The sequence below is a fragment of the Varanus komodoensis genome, unplaced genomic scaffold (assembly GCF_004798865.1).
Source record: "Varanus komodoensis strain SLA01 unplaced genomic scaffold, ASM479886v1 scaffold18_3, whole genome shotgun sequence".
NCBI lineage: Eukaryota > Metazoa > Chordata > Lepidosauria > Squamata > Varanidae > Varanus > Varanus komodoensis.
Window position 1 is genome coordinate 12,502,119 of NW_025335549.1, and position 18,382 is coordinate 12,520,500.

At 46.1% G+C, this 18,382-nt stretch overlaps 1 protein-coding gene across 4 annotated transcripts in view; it reads left to right on the top strand.

Annotated features, from left to right (window-relative positions):
• BRWD3 (bromodomain and WD repeat domain containing 3) overlaps window positions 1-18,382 on the top strand; it is a 50,177-nt gene that overhangs the window by 23,210 nt on the left and 8,585 nt on the right. Inside the window, exons 17-38 of one of the 4 annotated variants that reach the window (XM_044427225.1) lie at window positions 333-558; window positions 1,492-1,659; window positions 1,782-1,965; window positions 4,074-4,167; window positions 4,547-4,696; window positions 5,633-5,709; window positions 6,176-6,353; window positions 6,453-6,569; window positions 6,951-7,058; window positions 8,035-8,159; window positions 8,996-9,078; window positions 9,339-9,450; window positions 10,318-10,379; window positions 10,500-10,655; window positions 11,183-11,303; window positions 11,856-11,981; window positions 12,301-12,382; window positions 13,164-13,220; window positions 14,089-14,229; window positions 15,072-15,224; window positions 17,114-17,283; window positions 17,888-17,985. In XM_044427225.1, coding sequence (XP_044283160.1) covers window positions 333-558; window positions 1,492-1,659; window positions 1,782-1,965; window positions 4,074-4,167; window positions 4,547-4,696; window positions 5,633-5,709; window positions 6,176-6,353; window positions 6,453-6,569; window positions 6,951-7,058; window positions 8,035-8,159; window positions 8,996-9,078; window positions 9,339-9,450; window positions 10,318-10,379; window positions 10,500-10,655; window positions 11,183-11,303; window positions 11,856-11,981; window positions 12,301-12,382; window positions 13,164-13,220; window positions 14,089-14,229; window positions 15,072-15,224; window positions 17,114-17,283; window positions 17,888-17,985 — 2,788 coding nt within the window. Of the gene's footprint in view, window positions 1-316; window positions 559-1,491; window positions 1,660-1,781; window positions 1,966-4,073; window positions 4,168-4,546; window positions 4,697-5,632; window positions 5,710-6,175; window positions 6,354-6,452; window positions 6,570-6,950; window positions 7,059-8,034; window positions 8,160-8,995; window positions 9,079-9,338; window positions 9,451-10,317; window positions 10,380-10,499; window positions 10,656-11,182; window positions 11,304-11,855; window positions 11,982-12,300; window positions 12,383-13,163; window positions 13,221-14,088; window positions 14,230-15,071; window positions 15,225-17,113; window positions 17,284-17,887; window positions 17,986-18,382 lie in introns of those variants that run through there. The other 3 variants (XM_044427227.1, XM_044427228.1, XM_044427229.1) reach the window with 3 other exon arrangements.

The window sequence follows — 18,382 nt, forward strand, 5'->3', positions numbered from 1 at the left end:
TTTAGGACTTCAAGTCATTCCTGTGGCTTCTAAAATTTTATCTGACAATGTCCAGATGTTTCCAAGCATCTGTTTGCAAGGGCAAAGAAGTATGCTCACTTTTTAAAAATGAATGTCACCTTAAAAAGTCTCTGAGTTTGATGTTGTTGCATAGAACGTATGCAGGCTTGATAAAGCCTCCTGCTCTGGCGTGGATTGACTATCCTGATAAGCTCAAGGTTAAGCTTCCCATTTAGCAGATCACTGGGGAGAGAATTAACATTGACCTGGAAGGTGTGTTGTACAATCATTTGTATATTTCTTCTGATTTTCTAAGTTTGTGTCTCATGTAGATTCCAGATCAGATGTTCTTCCACACAGATTATCGCCCCCTGATCCGTGATGCTAATAACTATGTGCTAGATGAACAAACTCAACAGGCCCCACATCTCATGCCTCCCCCCTTCTTGGTAGATGTGGATGGAAATCCTCACCCCACAAGATACCAACGACTGGTGCCAGGGCGGGAAAATTGTAAAGATGAACAACTCATTCCTCAGCTGGGATATGTGGCAAATGGTACATGATCATTCATTAAGGTGAAATTGATACGGTGCGGGGTGGTGCATTGCTTTTAAATAATTTTCTTGCACAGGTTTATTTTAGATTTTCTAAGTATGGGCTCACTATTCCCAGCTTGTTGACTGCAAGGTGTGGAGTAATCAAAGAAGTGAAAATCCCTTTGTCTTGCTAGATAGGATAGAGGAAAAGCCTTCCTTCCTTCCTTCCTTCCTTCCTTCCTTCCTTCCTTCCTTCCTTCCTTCTGTTAAAGTCTTAGTAACTGTGCTGCTCTTCTAGGACACACGTGACAGTACTTCTGAGGATAAATCCAGAGGAGGAGCTGTTTTTGTCTGTTCCAGCTAAAAACACACCACCACTACAATACCTACCAGTGACTGATGGGACATTAAAGATTAGCACATTTATTCTGGCATATCTTTTGTGGGCCAGGTCCATTTCCCCAATTGCTTAAAGTAGCAATTTCTTCTGTATAGGTTTATATACCAAGTTATCATAGTGAGGCCAAAAGGCTAAGCAGTGCAGGAAGGACCTGGATCACATTTACCTTACAGGACACAAAAGAGCACAATCAAAAGTATAAGAGAGTTAATCAAAACAATGTGACCCATTCCTATATTAGTGAGGTGTCAAAGCAAAATGGAGGTGTGCATAAACTCCCAGGTAATTATTTTCTGTTGTGAGCGAGCTAATCTTATCCTTAATATGATCACTTGGCAGTCCTTTGATTTATGCTGGGCTCTTCCTGAGAGTCTGTGTTTAAGAAAATATAGTTGAAGGATTTTAATAGTTTAAATCCAGCCCAAGGCTTCTGCTAGATAAATGGTAACTCACCCTACGGAAGAGTCTTCTGTGGCCCTTGTGGGGATTGGTGCTACACGTTATCGCTGGTACATCTGTGATGTCTCACCTGGTACATTTGCTATTGCCAAGGTGATGGTGAGGTGGTGGAGCAAGTGATTGGACAGCAAACCAATGACCACGAAGAAAGCATCCTTGATGGAATGATCAGGGAGCTGCAGCGAGAACAAGATCTGAGGAGGCTTAGTGAAGGCGAAGCTCTTCCAAACCCTCCACAAAACCGATCGCAGTCTATTAACAGTAAGAGCTCTCTCCTGTCATTCTTCCAGGCAAAGACAGAACGCCTCGAATTGCGCTGGTGTTCTTTGGGTAGAACAAGCACCACACATTCTGACTTGTCTTGTGCCATGTTCTTTTGGTAGCGTTGAGAAGCCCAAGTCTGGATATAGCTTCCCCGCCAAACGTTGGGCTCAGGCGGAGCGGTCAGATTGAAGGTGTCCGGCAAATGCACAACAACGCTCCCAGAAGTCAGATGGCCACGGAAAGAGACCTCATGGCGTGGAGCAGGAGAGTGGTAGTGAACGAACTGCATCCTGGGGTTAGCAGGTAAAGGCATGTTGCGAGCCCTGTGCGAGCCGAGACCCATTTAAAACGATCCTTGGGATTGCTCTGTGCGTACGAGTCCTGCGATCTGTTTGGAGTCAAGTGTAAAGGAAACCTCAGAGTCCCCACCTGTGGCCCACTTTGTCTGGAAGGGTTTCTTAAGTGACTGATCTCCGAGGGCAGAAATGCCTTGGTGAGCTGCGTCAATGCAGCTGTCAGCCTTATATTGATTATCTCCCAATCTATAAGCCTGTGTGTGTTTACTCTTAATACCTGTAATCACTTATAATGTGGTGTGGTGGTTAAGAGCATGGGACTGAGACGATCTGGGTTCGAGTCCCCACTCGGCCATGGAGCCAACTGGGTGACTTTGGGCCAGTCACAGACTCTCAGCCCAACCTACCTCACAGGGTGGTTGTTGTGGGGATAAGATGGAGGAGGAGAATGATGTAAGCTGCCTTGAGCCCTTTGTAGGAGAAAGGTAGGATATAAATTGGAAAATAAATAAATAAATAATTAAAAATAATCTTTATAAAGAAATCCCTATGTGGTATATATTTAACAGTGCTAAAATCACATCTTAAAATAGATGGTTAAAACACAGCCTGTTCTTAGAATTAAGACTATTTTCAGTTACCCGTCTAAATAAAAGCAAAACAAAAAATGTCTAATGGAGCGGCAGAATGATTACATATGTTTACTTAAAGGGCAGATAAAGTCTAGCTTTAAAAGAGTGTTTTTAGGAGGTGATAAAAGCATACCATATTTTCTGCCTCCCAAGCCAAATAGGGTGGGATGTTCCAGAGGATGGAAAAGGCTTCTGAGAAGGCTGGCATCATGTTGCGTGGTAACCGTCTGTTGGCTATAGAATGACTGGTGAGGCTTCCTCGGAAGAGCTGAAAGATTGCCAGGGAATATACAGGGGGAAAAGATCTCTTACGTGTCCTGGTCCCAAGCTGTTGAGGGCTTCATGTGTCACCCTGGACATGACTCAGCAGCTAATCAGCAGCCCACACGGTTCTTTTAAAATAGGTGCGATGTCAACATGGCTGGCGGTCTTAGGTACCGCATTCGGCACCAGCCACAGCTTCCAAACCAGGCTCGAGAGCGACTGCACGCAGAGCGTGTGCTTTTCAGTACCGTCGCCATGCGCTTGCTTGTGCATAAGCCACAGTGGCTGGGCTACGTGTCCAGGCACCAGTTGGGTTGGCTTACCAGCCAAAGTGGATCATGGACACACTGTTCCACTGAGGTCATGCCGGTGTCCCAAGGACAGGTCTAGGAGCACTGCCAAATGGGACTCGCTCCCAGGACAACGGCGTGTCAGATGTTTCGCTGCCAATTTTGAAGCTGTTGTGCTTTTTAACCACCCAAGGTTCAACTCTTCCACCCATTCATTTGTTCTGAGTAAAAGGTGCCCAGTGCTGAAATTAGCAGTTTCTCTCACCCGACACAGTTTCTCCATTTGGTCCAGTGGTGGCAGCTGCTTAGGATTTCGCTTATTTTTACTCGGCCTGCCCTGGCAAGCATAGAACACCCTTTGGTGCTTGTGAGGAATGACCAGGCTTTGGCCTGTGGATTAGTGCTTAGGCTCAGTGTCTCACCGCTGAGTGTTCAGTGCAACGTGTGCTCTCCCGGTTCATTTTCCCTGCGGAGGGGAGAGGTGAGGATGGGGAGCTGCTTCTGGCGCTGGTCACGGTCGGGGCTCAGAGCCCTTGCACCAAAGCAGCAGCCGGACCCTCGTCCCTCCCCTTTCCCAGAGGGAAGATGGACAGGGATATCTTTTCGTTTAGGTGGAAGCACTTGTCTCCCGGCAACTGGGCAGGGTGGCAAGGACAAGGCTGTCACAATTTTTGCATGGCTAGGGAGACCAGCAAAACTTGTGGACCGCTGCTTCCGCGGCACTGTTCCTTCCGTTAAAATGTGCGTTTAGAGACAAGCAGAAGATGCGTGAACTCGTCCAAGTGCATATGGAAATCTAAATGAGGCTGTATTAAGAAACTGGTGAACTTCCTAGCCAAAATAAAAGAAGCACATCCAGTGAAGACTTCACAAAAAAGTGTTTTTAGAAGTATAGCCAATAACCTGGGTTTCTTCTTTTTTTACCTAAGAGTTCAGGAAGAGTGCCGAGCTGCTAAAGGGGACTTGGAAATTCATCTCTATACTCTTGAAAAGAAGAGAAAGCCGTCCCACAGTTTTCAGCGGGTGAGACGTGTTTTCAGAAATGTGGTGGGTTCTGTGCATAGTGCTAGTTAGCCAGGTAGGGATGCAGGATCTCTGTGTATGGTTGAAAGAGGGCTATTGAGAAGAAGGATGCGTTCGGTGCAGGGGGAGCCTTCCAGAGCAGCCAGGCCTGTACAAATGAGAGTCTTCCACTCGAACTCTAGTGGAACTAGTTTTCTGGCACATAACTTGCCAAAGAGTGCAGTATAACTTCTAAACGGGTACCTAAGTGGAAAACTAGGAGACTGAAACCCATCTTAGTTGGGAAGGTTTATCCCTGAGAGAGAATAGTATTTCACACTGCAAACGTTTCCCTTGATCTTGATTTATTTCCTCCCCTTCTTCCCTGCTATTGTGAAAGAGTGACTATCAGCCGGGCAGCGGGCGATCCTTACGAAGAACCCAGCGCAAGCGCCAGCATGCTTACCAAACACGCTCCACTATCGAACATCATTCCCAAGGCGTAAGGAGGCGCTCGCACACCCAGGAAGACTCTGACAGTTCTTCTGAGGTCAGGCATCTGAAGGTTTTTTCCCTTGCAATTTCATCTCTGTCCATGCTGGGATTGTCCTTTGCTCCGCCCAACAATTTAAAGAGTGATTCTAATTATTACACTGTTAGGGAAGAACACATTGCAAAAACAAAGCAGAACAAAAAAGGCAATGCCGTGCCTATAGCGGCTGGAGGAAGTGTGGGGGGCGGAGGTAGTAGTCCTTTTCATTTTCAAACCATGCATGCATAGGATTGAGCCCAAAGAGACTGAATTCCCTACTGCGAAATCTCTGTTCCAACGTCCCTCCGCCATGGACTTGAAGACACTCTCAACCGTACTCAGGGGATGAGGCATAATAACACCTTGCAGGATTGTTATAAGGATTGCAACTAGATCACTATGGTTCTTTGAGCTATCTCTGCTTAGCAATGTTTTACTCCTGTCTTCCCCAATCTGGTGACATCCGGAAGTGTTAGACTACATGATTGAAGGATATGGTCCGATACATCTGGAGACACCAGGTTGGGGAAGGCTATCTTCATGTTATCTGCAGGATATCTTTAAATATAACTTCCTAAGAGAGAAAGTTGGGTGCTTACTCACAAACAGGTTTTTTGCTATATCAATGGCACTCCAATAGTCTTGATTTTAAAGGCAGATATTTTCACTTGCACTTCCTGCTCACCTGCACATTGAGTCTCCGGAACAACTCCCAAAGTTTCCCTTAGTGGTTGGTTTCTGATTTTGCCGAGTGAAACAGGAGGCCGGCGTGTGAGTGTTCTCTGTTGCACTGTTTGTCTGTTAGCAACAGGGCGCTTTAGCCAGCGTCTCCTGAAGTGTGGCACCAAACAACTTGCAGGGAAAATGCACCATTTGGAGCTTCTTTATGCTTGTATTGATGGTGCAAATGGACAAAGTGTGCTGTTTTTCTCTCCCCTGCCCCCCTTAACTCAGGAAGATGACACAGCGGGCACAAGTGATGCATCCGTCGATGACAACGTGGCCGCCTGGCAGAGTGAAAGCAGCTCCAGGTAGTTTCACGGCAGCACACCCACTCCAGCAGGGCAGCCCACCCATTTTTACACTGATAATTTATTGCTACATCTGAATCCAGGTCCACTGAGTTCTTGTGGGGGGGAGGGGGGATAGGAGGAGATAAACTCCCTCTGGCCTTTTTCTGGCCTTTACTTCTCTGCTCATATGAATGCATAAGGTCAGATGGGACTGTGTTTATATCGATAAAACTGAGATTTACCAACTGTATCCCTAGGTCCCATGTCTGAAAGGAATAATGGTTGTGAAGCGCAAATAAAAGTTTGCTTTTAGTTGGCTTTACTCCTGGTATTCTGTTTTGAAATTACTTGCAGATGTTTGTATGGTTTTAATGTGAATAAACCTATGCTCTGAGGTTCCTTAGAACAGACCTTTTTGCCAACAGTCTAGACTTCTCTTTGTAACCTTTAAAATGTGTTTTCTGCTTATATGTGATGTTTCCAGTGATTCATCCAGTGAATATTCTGACTGGACTGCAGATGCTGGAATAAATCTCCAGCCTCCAAAAAGGCAAACAAGACAGGCAGCTCGCAAAATTTGTAGCAGCTCCGAGGATGAAAATGTAAAAGATACAAAAGGGCAGGAAGAAAAACACAAAAAACCCAAACAGGCCCGAAAAAAGGTCAGCAGGCCTTCTCACATGGTGGTTGCTTTCTTCAGGGGCGTGTGAATTAGCCGCTCACTCTGCTTGTATCTAAACTCTGAACTTGTGTGTTTTAAGAAACCTAGTGGATTACTTTCCATCGATGGTGAACCCACTGAGGAGTGGTTTGCTCCCCACTGGATATTGGATACCATTCCACGACGTTCCCCCTTCGTCCCACAAATGGGGGACGAGGTAACTATTCATGTTGTTAGTTGCGTGCTCCATCCTGTCCCCAGAACAGCTTGCGTCACCCAGAGCTGGCCGGGTCCTTTTCTGTGGCCTGAAGTCAGCACAGAGAAAGGCAAAATGGGCGGGGAAGAAGCAGGGCAGTGGCCATCGTCTGGTCCATAGAAGGCCCACGAGGGGCAATTCAGTCTTCCAGTCATGGTTTCTCAGCGGTCCTGGCTTACCAAGGAACGTGGCCACACACCAGTGATTCACTTTCTGGAAGAAAGCTAATTTTAAAAAGCAAATTGCAAATGATGGAGCTTTTGGCATTTTAAACTTGTTAAAGATAAGCTGCTTTCAGAAGTCAGGCTTGGTGTATGAATCCTCTTCCTTCCTTTCTTTCAGATAATCTATTTCAGGCAAGGGCATGAAGCTTATGTCCGTGCGGTTAGGAAAGCAAAAATTTACAGTGTTAACATGCAAAAGCAACCGTGGAATAAAATGGAACTCAGGGTAAGTGGAGCTTCACAGGGTTTTAAAAATACTGTCAGTTATATTAGCAAGCTGCCTTGTTAGGCTGTTGGGCCACATACTCTGTATTGTGTCCTCTGTGTCGCAGCAGCTCCTTAATTTGTAGAGGAGTCTTTCTCTCCCCTATCTCAATCTCTCTGTGAATGAGAATTTTCAATAATCATATCCATTATCTAAGCTGTAGATTGTGATGTACCAAGCGGAGAACAGAGTCAAAGTGTATCTGGCAAGAAGTATACCTGGACTGCCAGGAATGACTAACTGGGGACCGCTGTTAGTTTTACGCTGCTGAGTGGGCAGCATCAGAGCTGACATTAAGACGTTTCCCCCACGTATTATAGATATGTGTGTGAGAATGTCGACATGAATGGGTGTGAGAGGTAAGGCAGGATGAAAAGGTATGCCTTTTGTCCGTTGTTAATTGGATAACATCCGTTCAACGCTGTCCATCCCTTCCACTCAAGAACCCAAGGGCAGTGTTTTTCCCAGAGCAAGAGCTGTTCTGAGCCGGTCGCTAGAAGGGTGCTCTCTATCATACTGGGGCCAATGAAAAGTGCGATATCAGTGTTGTTGATAAGTAATGCATGGACAAGATCAGCAGTTGAGAGACTCCACATCTGGAATCAAGGTGGAGTGAGAGCTTTAGCCAAGTCTTTGCATGAGTGCTGTGGACTGTATCCGAGAATCGCTGTTGGACAGGCAAATGTGTCTTCTCAGTGCATTTGAACAGCTGAAAACCATTTCCGCATCTGACCTTGTATAGTCCATTTTTTAAAACGTCGTGTTCTGATTAGATTCCAGTTTGGAGAGTGACGCGTCCAAAGTGCAGCTGATTCTGATGTCTAGAATGGGGGTGGGAGGGGGACAAGAGATTATTAGTACTTTGTGCATATTCACCAAAGGGATAAAATGCACACAGCCCTGAGCCTTTGACCTCTACTGTGTGTTTTATAAACAGGAACAAGAATTTGTGAAGATTGTGGGAATTAAGTATGAGGTTGGACCACCTACGCTTTGTTGCTTGAAGCTAGCCTTTCTTGATCCCATCGCAGGCAAAATGACTGGTGAATCATTTTCCATAAAGTAAGTGACTATAAAAGGTAAAGGTTTCCCCTTGACATTAAGTCCAGTCATGCCTGACTCTAGGGCACGGTGCTTATCTCCGTTTCCGAGCCGAGGGAGCATGTTCGTGTGGCCGGCATGACTAAACACCGAGGTTCACAGAACACTGTTACCTGCCTACCGAAGTGGTACCTTTTTATCTACTTGCATTTGCATGCTTTCGAACTGCAAGGTTGGCAGGAGCTGGGACGGAGCAATGGGAACTCACCCCATTGTGCAGATTCGAACCGGCGACCTTTCGATCAACCAGCCCAGCAGCACAGCGGTTTAAACCACTGCGCCACCGGCAGTCCCAAGTGATTATAGAGGCTAGCAAAATTTTATGGTGATGCTGGCAATTGTTAATTCACATCCACCTGCTGTCCCCAAGCCTGTCAAGGAAAAGAAGTGTGCGATACGACATCCACGAGTTTAGCATCTTCCTTCTCCTGTAGGAACAGCCAATGAATTAAAGTCGGAGGCAGGGAAATAGCCATCATGTGTTTCTTTATGGAAATATCTTTGAGAAGGTGTGATGAGAAGGGTGGCAAAAGCCCTCCCTACCCGCAGGGAGATGCAGTTCAGAGCTAAACGCATGAGGAGGAGGAAGACAAAAAGCCTTCCTGTAGCATTAGTTCCTGTCTCCAAAGAGAAATTCCATTTAGCTTAGGTGCTCGTGCCTATTAATTAATTAATTAATTATTAAAATAGAATAATAATCTAGACCCCGTGAGGTTAGAAATGATTTGAATATATTCATAAGCCGCCTGCATTTTTGGTTGCACTGCTGCTAACTGAAGGGTTCATTCCTCTCTCAGGTACCACGACATGCCGGACGTGATTGATTTCCTTGTGCTGCATCAGTTTTACAATGAAGCCAAAGAACGGAACTGGCAGATCGGTAAGTATCGGTTTGCTGTTCCGGAGCTCCTTGTTAAATCTGTAAACATCTGTTTCTTTTAGAATCTGATGTCTTTTTATAGGTATAGGTATCAATATTAGCAATTAATGCACGCGCCTGCTTTTAAGCAGACTGTAAAACGAAGTCCAGCATGCACACCTTTATCCAGAAATTTGTGCAGGAGGGAGTAGGTTCCAGCTTGTGGTTTTTTGTTCTTTGTGTGAGCGCATGCGGTGTGTGATCCAGCTTTTCTGTTGCAGGAGACAGATTTCGCAGCATAATCGACGATGCATGGTGGTTTGGAACAGTAGAAAGTCAGCAGCCATTCCAGTCTGAATATCCTGATAGTTCCTTTCAGTGCTACAGCGTTCAGTAAGAATGACTCTAAGCTGGGCTTAAGTTTTGTACTTCCTTTAAACAGACCAAAGAAAACTGTATCTCTTGTGAGAATGAAGCAGCCCCGAGCCATTACTAGATGGGTGGGTGGAATCATTTAACTCATCCCTCCACCATTCTCCCACATCTGGGCTCCCCCCTTCCCTTTTATCCAACATACTAGACTTTCTTCACTTCGTGGTACCTTAATAGGTTGATTGAGAATTATTAAATTTGGATAACTAGGAATTTTACCAGATAGTTGCTGCTGGCAAACTTGTTGCAACATCTTTTCTGGAGGGATCATGGCTCAGTAAATATGGCACGTGCTCCAAATGCAGCAGTTCCCATGCTCAGCCTCTGGCATCAAACAAAAAGGTGCTACATGATGGGAAAGGCCTTCCTTGTCTTGGACCCTGGAGAGCCCAGCGGAGCAGACAACACAGGGGCTAGATCATATTGCACTGCAAAAGGTGGATATAATTGCATTATAGTGAATAGACAATCGTGCTTAGCATTTATATGCTGCTTTACAGTACTGGGCCTGCTTCATATATGACATTTTCATAATCTTTGTATTGGCCTCATAGGGTAGGTCAGCTTTATTTTCTATTGTAGATGGACCAGAGACACAGAGGACAGAAAACACTGGTGCCACTGGGAACTCCCTTTGAAACACAGGTGGAAGTTTAGGGGAGGTATCCTGGGAATGACAGAGAGTACAAGAATAGGAGAAGGCTTTCCCTTTGCTGCTTTGTACACTGCAAAAACCTGTGTGCTCACATAGTTAACTCTGTCCTAGAGTTTCTGTTGTGTGTTAGCTCAATGTCTTCTAAGTTTTAAAATGACTTTTTCTTTCAACAGCTGGGATAATAATGAAAGAGAGAAGATGAGTCCCTGGGACATGGAGCAGATTCCCGAAGGAAGTAAATAATGCTTCCCTATCCCCCATCCCTTTTCATTTGCATGCCAGTTCATGTTATGCTAGTACAATCATGTGACTGTACAGTTGATCCAAGTGAACGCCCCTCCCTCGTTTCTTGCAGCTGCTTATCCAGAAGAAGTCGGGGCTGGAGTCCCCGTGACAACAGAGGAACTAGCATCTCTGCTCTACAAGCCACAGGAGGGCGAATGGGGCTCCCATTCCCGCGATGAAGAATGTGTGCGAGTCCTTCAGGGCATCGATCAACTTCTTTCCCTAGGTATTGCAGGCCTAGAAGGAAAAGAGGCGGAGATGATGTCGGGGAAAGGAGCAGTCTGTCTAATGCCAGAGCCAGAGCCTGAAGTGCTCTGGGCTTCCGTAGATGCTGTGTGTTTGCCTGTTTCAAAAGCGGGGTTTTATTGCATGTGTGATTCGTGTCCCTCACAGAAGTCTGAGGCTGAGTCCTTGCACCCTGGCACAAACATTTCTTCCTGTCAATAGCTCATCTGTACCAGTCGTGCATTACTGATCCTGTTCTGGCTCTTGCCACGTTCTTTCGCTGTCCCTGCGTCACTTGAAACATTTGAACATTCCATGACAACTGTTCTGCTTATGGTGGGGCTACAGCATGAACAATAAAAATAATATATTCTGTTTCATGCTCACTTTGAGATAAGGGCTTTTGACATTTAATGTAGTATATGCCTACTGTTTTTACTGAGAACATCTGTATTTCACAATTTGGCTTCTCCCTGTCACAACTTACGGAATTTAATCAGCTTTTCTTCTCTCTCTCTCTCGGTTTAGATATTGCCAACCCCTTTGCTGTCCCCGTGGACCTTAGTGCCTATCCTCTGTATTGCACTGTTGTTGCTTATCCAACTGACCTCACCACAATAAGGAGAAGACTTGAAAACAGATTTTACCGGTCAGCTTGATGCATTTTGTCCATCACATATTGTTAAATGCCTCTGCCTTTCAAGCATGGTTGCTAAGCTGAATCTGCTGTAGCTCTAGCATCATTGAGAGTTTGTCCAGCTTCACTTAACTACAGAATCCAGTGACATCAGGCTAATTTACACTCAGTATCTAAGACCTCCCCCACCCCCATGAGTTATATTTCTGAAATAGGCCAGGATGCATGGTTTTTTACTTGCTCCCTAGTGACTTGTGATTCTTAAGAAAGACTTCCTATTTGACCTGCTTCTGATATTCTTCTAAGATTTCTATCCCAGAGGGCATCTGTTCAGAGGTTCAACAGTCTCATGTTGTGGGATACCAACGTGTCACCGTTTATAACAGTGACATGGTGAACAATAGCTCTTCTAATTGTCTTTTCTTCCGTTGACGTTTATGCTTAAGGTTGGTTTTTTTTTAATTGTCAGTATTCACCACTTACGCAAAGCCAGTGTAGTTTCTGTAAAGAGGTTTCCAGTCACAAAATAACTTGTATTTCTGAATGTATTACCATCTTTTCTAGGAGAATATCTGCTCTAATGTGGGAGGTACGATACATTGAGCATAACGCTAGGACCTTCAATGAGCCCGATAGTCCTATAGTTAAAGCAGCCAAAATTGTAACAGACGTCTTACTTCACTACATTGGGTAAGCACTCTGTCTTCCTCACAGTCTACAGCTGAGAAATAGTTTTTGTAAAACTTGCTTGACCAGTAAAGCCTTTCCTGAACTGCTGCAGTTGCTTCACCTGTGTGCATATTTCCTCCCTGCTTTTATGCTGAAAAGTAATTCCCACTCCCATACTTCTCCTTGTCCAGTGTGAGAAGCAATCCCACAGCAAATTCCCATGACTGAGCTGCATTTTTTCTACATGACCCATCTCCTGTGACCTTGTTAATCATCTACTAGCGATGTGGTGTTTTATCTGGCATGGAAATGGTACTTTGGTAACTTTGGTATCTTTTAGGGATCAGAGTTGTACAGATATTCTGGAGATCTATAACAAAGTGAAAGCAGAAGACTTGAGCAGCACAGAGGAAGAGGAGGAGGTAAGAAAAAGAAAAACAGAGAACCTTGAAGAACAGAGTTAATTTGGCTTCCCGCATGCTACCACTCCTGTTAACAGGCAAAGCAACTTCAAGTTTGCATTGGTTTTAAAAGGCACATGTACAAATAGTTGGATTATTAAAATATTTGCCACACCTTTTTGAAGTGAAAAATGCAGTGATTGATCTGTTCAGAAAACACAGGAGAGGTTTTTCAGGCAAATTTGATCAGTCCCCAGAGGGGTGGCATCAAAGGTAGGGAAGGCTGAGCACCTGCTTAAGATTCACTCCCCAGCCAGAGGCCCACTGATAAGCACCTCTTACGTTTCTGCCTCTTCATCATTGCATCCCGCTTGTTCACCAGCCTCTCATGTGAGCTCAGGCAGCAGTCCTGGCGAGAGGGGGAAGCAGCAGATACAGCCGCCTGCTGGCTTCCTGCCTGCCAAAGCAAGAAAGTGGTAGCCATGATAAAGAAGCAAGAGCAGCTCAGAGCCATGGCCATGAGAGAGTAGTGAATGAATGGGTCCATCGAGAGTGTCTTGGCCAAAGGCCATCCTAATCCTCCAGCCAGCGCTGCTTCCCAAGCCCTTTGGGGGACCAAAAGGCGTACAGAGAGGGCCTGTTTTTAAATCCTGAGTCAGTTTTCGTGCTCCCACTAAATGTGTGTAACTCACCGCATTTTGTAATTGGAAGAAACTCTCTTTCATCCATGATGGGTGGGGCTTTGCCAACAGCTTCCACGACTGCCCCTTCCTTGGCATGTAGTAATTTTGCTTTCCTTCAGGTGGCAGAAACGTGCGCTGATTCAGATGGCCCGGGAACTTCCTCTGGGAAAAGAACTGTAAGTGCTGCCGAGTTGCCATTCAGAGCCAGTTTTTGGATAACTGTCAACACATTATGTTTAACTGCATGGCCTTGATTCAGAAAACGCATCCCATTTTGTATGACTATCGATTAGTCTTTTAGTTTTAATAACTATGTATGATCCCAAAGTCAAACATGGCACAGGGTAAATCATTGAGTTGAAAAAAAAAAAGCTGATGGCAGAATTAATCACCAATGCATTACCCTCCCCCTCCCACTCTAGTGCCTGATGGAAACAGAATGATTGGTGATGAAAGAGCATTATGCACAACTGCAGAGCATAATCCCCTGATGAGCAGGAGAGAATTCTGAAGGCTTTCTGACTTCTTTCCGGTCTTACAGTTGCTTACTCCTGGCCTGGCTCGCGTTGCCTTCCAGCTTATCTGTGTGGTTCTTAGATCACTGCCTCCTCTTTACAACAAAATAGTTTTATTCAGTTAGGACTTAATCGTAGGAGATGGGTCCTTTGGAGAAGAAGTCTTTGCCAGAGCCTGGTCTAACAAACATCCCCTGCTGCTTCTCTAGAGCAAGGTTAGGGGTTTGGGAATGGCGTACTGGCTGGTTCAAATTCATTTGGAAAAGGTTGCTTCTGTGTTTGCAAGCCAGGCTGAGGACCTTCCATCCGTCCATCCATCCGTCCTTCCTTCTTAAAAGCTTTTCTATCCCGTCCCCTACAAATGTCTCATTTTTAAAACTCCTTTTAAAACATAGCAATTTTACCAGCATATCTACTCTTCACTTGACCTTAGTGTGATGCAGTGTGCCTGGTCACATGACGCCTAAACTAAATGAGATGGAAGAAATGGTTTTCAAATATGATGAGGGTTGGATGCTGTTCTCTTCAGGTAAAACGGCAGAATAAAGGACAGGCTTCAAAACCACATGCCGAAGCTTGGAATGAGCAGTGCAAGCAGTTATTAAGCCTGATTTATGAACGTGAAGACTCTGAGCCATTCCGACAACCTGTTGATCTCTTTTCATATCCTGTAAGTTTTGCCGTGCTTTAGTTCAGGGAAGAAGAAGAAAGAGATGCGTGGAACACAGGGACTCTGTCCTCATCAGTGGTCACGGCCTGCCCCTGGTACCTTGCTGAGCTTTGCTTGCTTACTTCCAGCCCTGGCTTTGCACTTCACTAGGCTGCTTAAGGACGTGAAAGATTCTTGGTATCTGAATCCTGCATTTATTTCTGGATGCCATGTTTGCACTGCATAGTTGCGGAAAACCGCCCTCACAAGTTTCTGTAAAATCCAGACAAACGAGGCCTGTTCCATGAGGTCAAAACCCCTGTGCTTTCCCTGATACAAGCTCATCCTGGTTTGGGTGACACTGGGGAAACTTAGTGGGACCCTTGGCAGTGAATGCATTCACTCCTTGGTGATTTCTAGTTTCATGAACTGGGACAGAAAATACCACCAGGCTCTGCGTTATGTCTGCTTTTCTGCCCCTGCCAAAGTTGGGATTCAGTACAGAAACTTTAACAAAAAATTATGCAGGGAAGCAGATAGATAGTGTCCGTACAGACTTTTCTCTTTGAAAGCCAAAAAGATCCCAGGTCAAAAGAATCCCAAGAATGGTTGATCTGTATCATTGGAGTGCTTCTTTTGACCTCAGCTAATGGGAAATACGTGTGTTGGGAGAACCAAGAGTTTTTTCAAAGAGAAGCTGGCACAGGCAGATGTAAGTTCTCTGCATTTGACACCAGGTGCTCTGAATTGTATTGGAACATTTTACTGCCATTAAAATTTTGGCTTGGAAGAGGGCCAGGACTCATTCATGTAATATTTGTATTTTTGGTTTATGAGTAACATGCACAAAATGTTTCTTCTAGGATTATCGAGATATTGTAGACACACCAATGGACTTCAGTACTGTGAAAGAAACTTTGGAAGCTGGTAATTACACAAACCCCCTTGAGTTCTACAAAGATGTTCGCTTGATATTCTGCAACTCCAAAGCGTACACTCCTAATAAGAAGTCAAGGGTAAGATGCAAAAGCCTTCCAATCTGAAATGTGCCGATGAGGCAGGAAAGAAATTTGAATAGGAGCATGCTCGTGTTACGATCTTAAAGTTGCACCCTAGCTCAGGAGCCATATCCTTACATAGATAAGGACCGAAGAAAGCCATGCTGGACCAGAGTCCATCCAGATGTCTGTGGGGAAACCCACAGGCAGGAGGGTTTCCCCATCCCCTCCGTTTCATGTAGCCCAGCAACTAGCACCCAAAGGCAGGCGGCCTCTGGTACTTGGGGCAGGATATGGTCACAGCTAGACTGTTCAAGTGTGCATGAACACGCGTCTCCTGGTTTGTGAGCAGACTTGCTGTCTTCGCTGTGTAGGAGAGCTTCATAAGCTGTAGTTGGGGGAGGCATGGACACCCTCCGCCACCCCGGCAGGCAGGGAACGAGGCGGTATGCCCTCGTTGCATTGGCTGGATCAACAGCATGTGTTGTACGGGGTGGAGTGTTGAAATGGGGCTTTCGGTGAGGGCGATTAGGGTCTGGGCTCCAATTCCCACTCAGCCATGACGTTCGTCGGGTGAGTTTGGGCATTGGTGCTCAGCCTCATCAACCATGCTGGGTGATCATGAGGATGGAACGGAGAGAAGGCAGAAGAATGATGCCACCACCCTGCAGGGAAAAAGTCAGGATATAAGCGTTGTGAATACATAAGCGCGGCGTCTCCTCCCATCATGTCAAATGTGGATAAAATCAGGATTTTGCATTCTTTTTGTTGATTGTGGGAGGTATGAAAGGGTTCGCTTCAAGACTAGTGCTGCATGGCACTATTTTTAATTACCCCGTGGGAGGGCAGTTAAAAAATAGCATTGTGGCGGCTTCGACAGTTCCCACCGCACAATGTGAAGTGCTGCGTCTCCTCTAATTAAAGAGGGGCTGTAACTCAGCGGAGGGCTGGGTGGTTTGCAGGCAGGAGGGCCGGGTCCGGCCCCTGATCACGGCCCTGGCCACTGCCTGTCCGGACGCACAGAGCAGGGAGACTTGCAGCATGCCTTGCAGACAAGGGTTCTCGTTCCAGTGCCCAGCATCTCCGCTTAATGGCCACGGACTGCAGGGCTGCTAAGTAATAAGCCTCCGTTACCCAGAAGGTGTGTACGTGGACTGGTGCCTTCTGGGTGCTCCCCTTGTCCCTTGCCATTGTCTCTGCTGGTTGGGACCGAAGGAGAGTCGTGTCCTAACAGTCGGGGCACGAAGCTTCATACCTCTGGTTGGGACCCTGGCTGATGTGACTTAGCAGCTAGGGTTAGAGGTTCTTGCCGTGGTACATTTTCCATGTGGATCTTCCTCTAGTTATATTTGCATACAATCTGAAAGAAGATCTATTTGGTTGGACATGTTTTATATGATGCAGGTCACTAAAATGATGGTAGTGTCCTGTCATATTAACCTGAATACCGGTGACATGTACCAAACAGTTGAGAGCGGGCTTGGCTGGCCATGCAGCCAGCCTACTGGTCCCTCTCAGGTTGGGCTGCTGTATACCTGGCCTCTAAAGACTGTTCTTTCTTCATCTTACACTGAACTCCCTCATCTCCCTGCCCATTAAATGCTCCAGATCTTTAGATTAGTTCAATGTTGGATGGACCTATACATTTTTGTTGTCCACATTTTCACCTTTTCCTTCGTCCAGTACAACCAGGGCAATGCATAAGGAGTGCCCTGTTCTCATCCTTACAACAGTCCTGCGAGGTAGCACAAGCCAGTGGGGGAGTGCCTGGACAAAGGTTGCCCAGGGCGTTTTCAGGCCGAGCAGGAATTGGCGGTCGAGCAGGTCTCACCCATCCAAGCCCAGGGCTACGGCTGCCGCACCATGCAGAATCTCATGACGCAATCCTTCATTTCTCCCCATCCCAGATTTACAGCATGACACTCCGATTATCCGCCTTGTTTGAAAACCATATTAAGAACATAATCTCTGAGTACAAGTCTGCAGTGCAATGCCAGAAGAAGCGAAGGCCGCGGCTACGGTACCGAAAGCGCCTCCGGAGCAGCAGCAGTTCTTCCTCAAGTAGCAGAGCGCCCAGGTACCTTGCTGCCCATGCCGTCACGACATGCTTGTTTATATCGCTGGTGCCCCCCTCCCCAAACAGTACACACTGCAGCAAAAGCAGGAAGAACAGGCTCCACCAAGCAAGGCGGAAATGCCATGCGCTCATTGCGTTCCCCTGCCCTCAGTTCTGCATTTGGCGGGTTGTCGGACTTGCTCTGCATCCTTGTTTGCTTATTGGCCCAATTAGATTTTGCAGAAACACGGCCCTATTTGCACTTGCTCAGATCTGCAGTTCAGCAAATTCTCAGCTGCAGTGGGAAACGCGGTCAGGAGTGGTGCACAGTGGGCGACTCGGGGCCCCCCAAATGCTTCAGCGTACATCTCCCGTCAGCCCTCACCAGTAAAGCCAGTGGCAAGGGTTGGTGGGAGCCATAGGGCAAAATGGCTGGAGGGCCACAAGTTACTCTGCCTGGGTACAAGATCCACGGCTCACATTCACATCTGGTCCTGAGAGAGAAAAGTCACAACCATAGCACATGATAGTACGTTTTGGGGGCTCCTTGGAATTTTTGGAGTAGGATTATATGGAAGCTGAGGTTCCTTGTTAAAAATGTGTGTGTGTTTTTTAATGCCTTTAGCCCAAAGGGAAAACAAAAACAACTGAAGATGCAGCCTAAAACAAACTCAAATACCTCACTGCCTTTAACTAGGACTAATTCTTCAGTTTCATCTCATGGTAAGTGGAATAGATTTTACATCCTAGCACCACAGTCTCTCATTCCAACAATCCAGATTCAGTAGATCTTTTCAAGGCTCGCCTTTTACATGCTTGAGAAGCAGGGACTTTCCATTCCCTTCCCACCAGAAGCTGCGGGTTTTACTCACAGGGGCTGCCACTGACCCCATACCAATTTGGCCCCAAAAGCCTGAACAGCTGGATGTACCCTCGAAAACACTAAACCATTGCTGTCACTGCCCATTCACGCTTGCTTCTTTATTCCGTTTGTATGGGCTCCCTGCCCCCTTCCCCCAAGATCTGGGCACTGTGTGCTTCTGCATCTTATGCCCGTCGTTCTAAGCAAGTGAGGAGACGGTCAAAGCATTAGAGAAAAATGTTAGCATCCTCTCCCAAA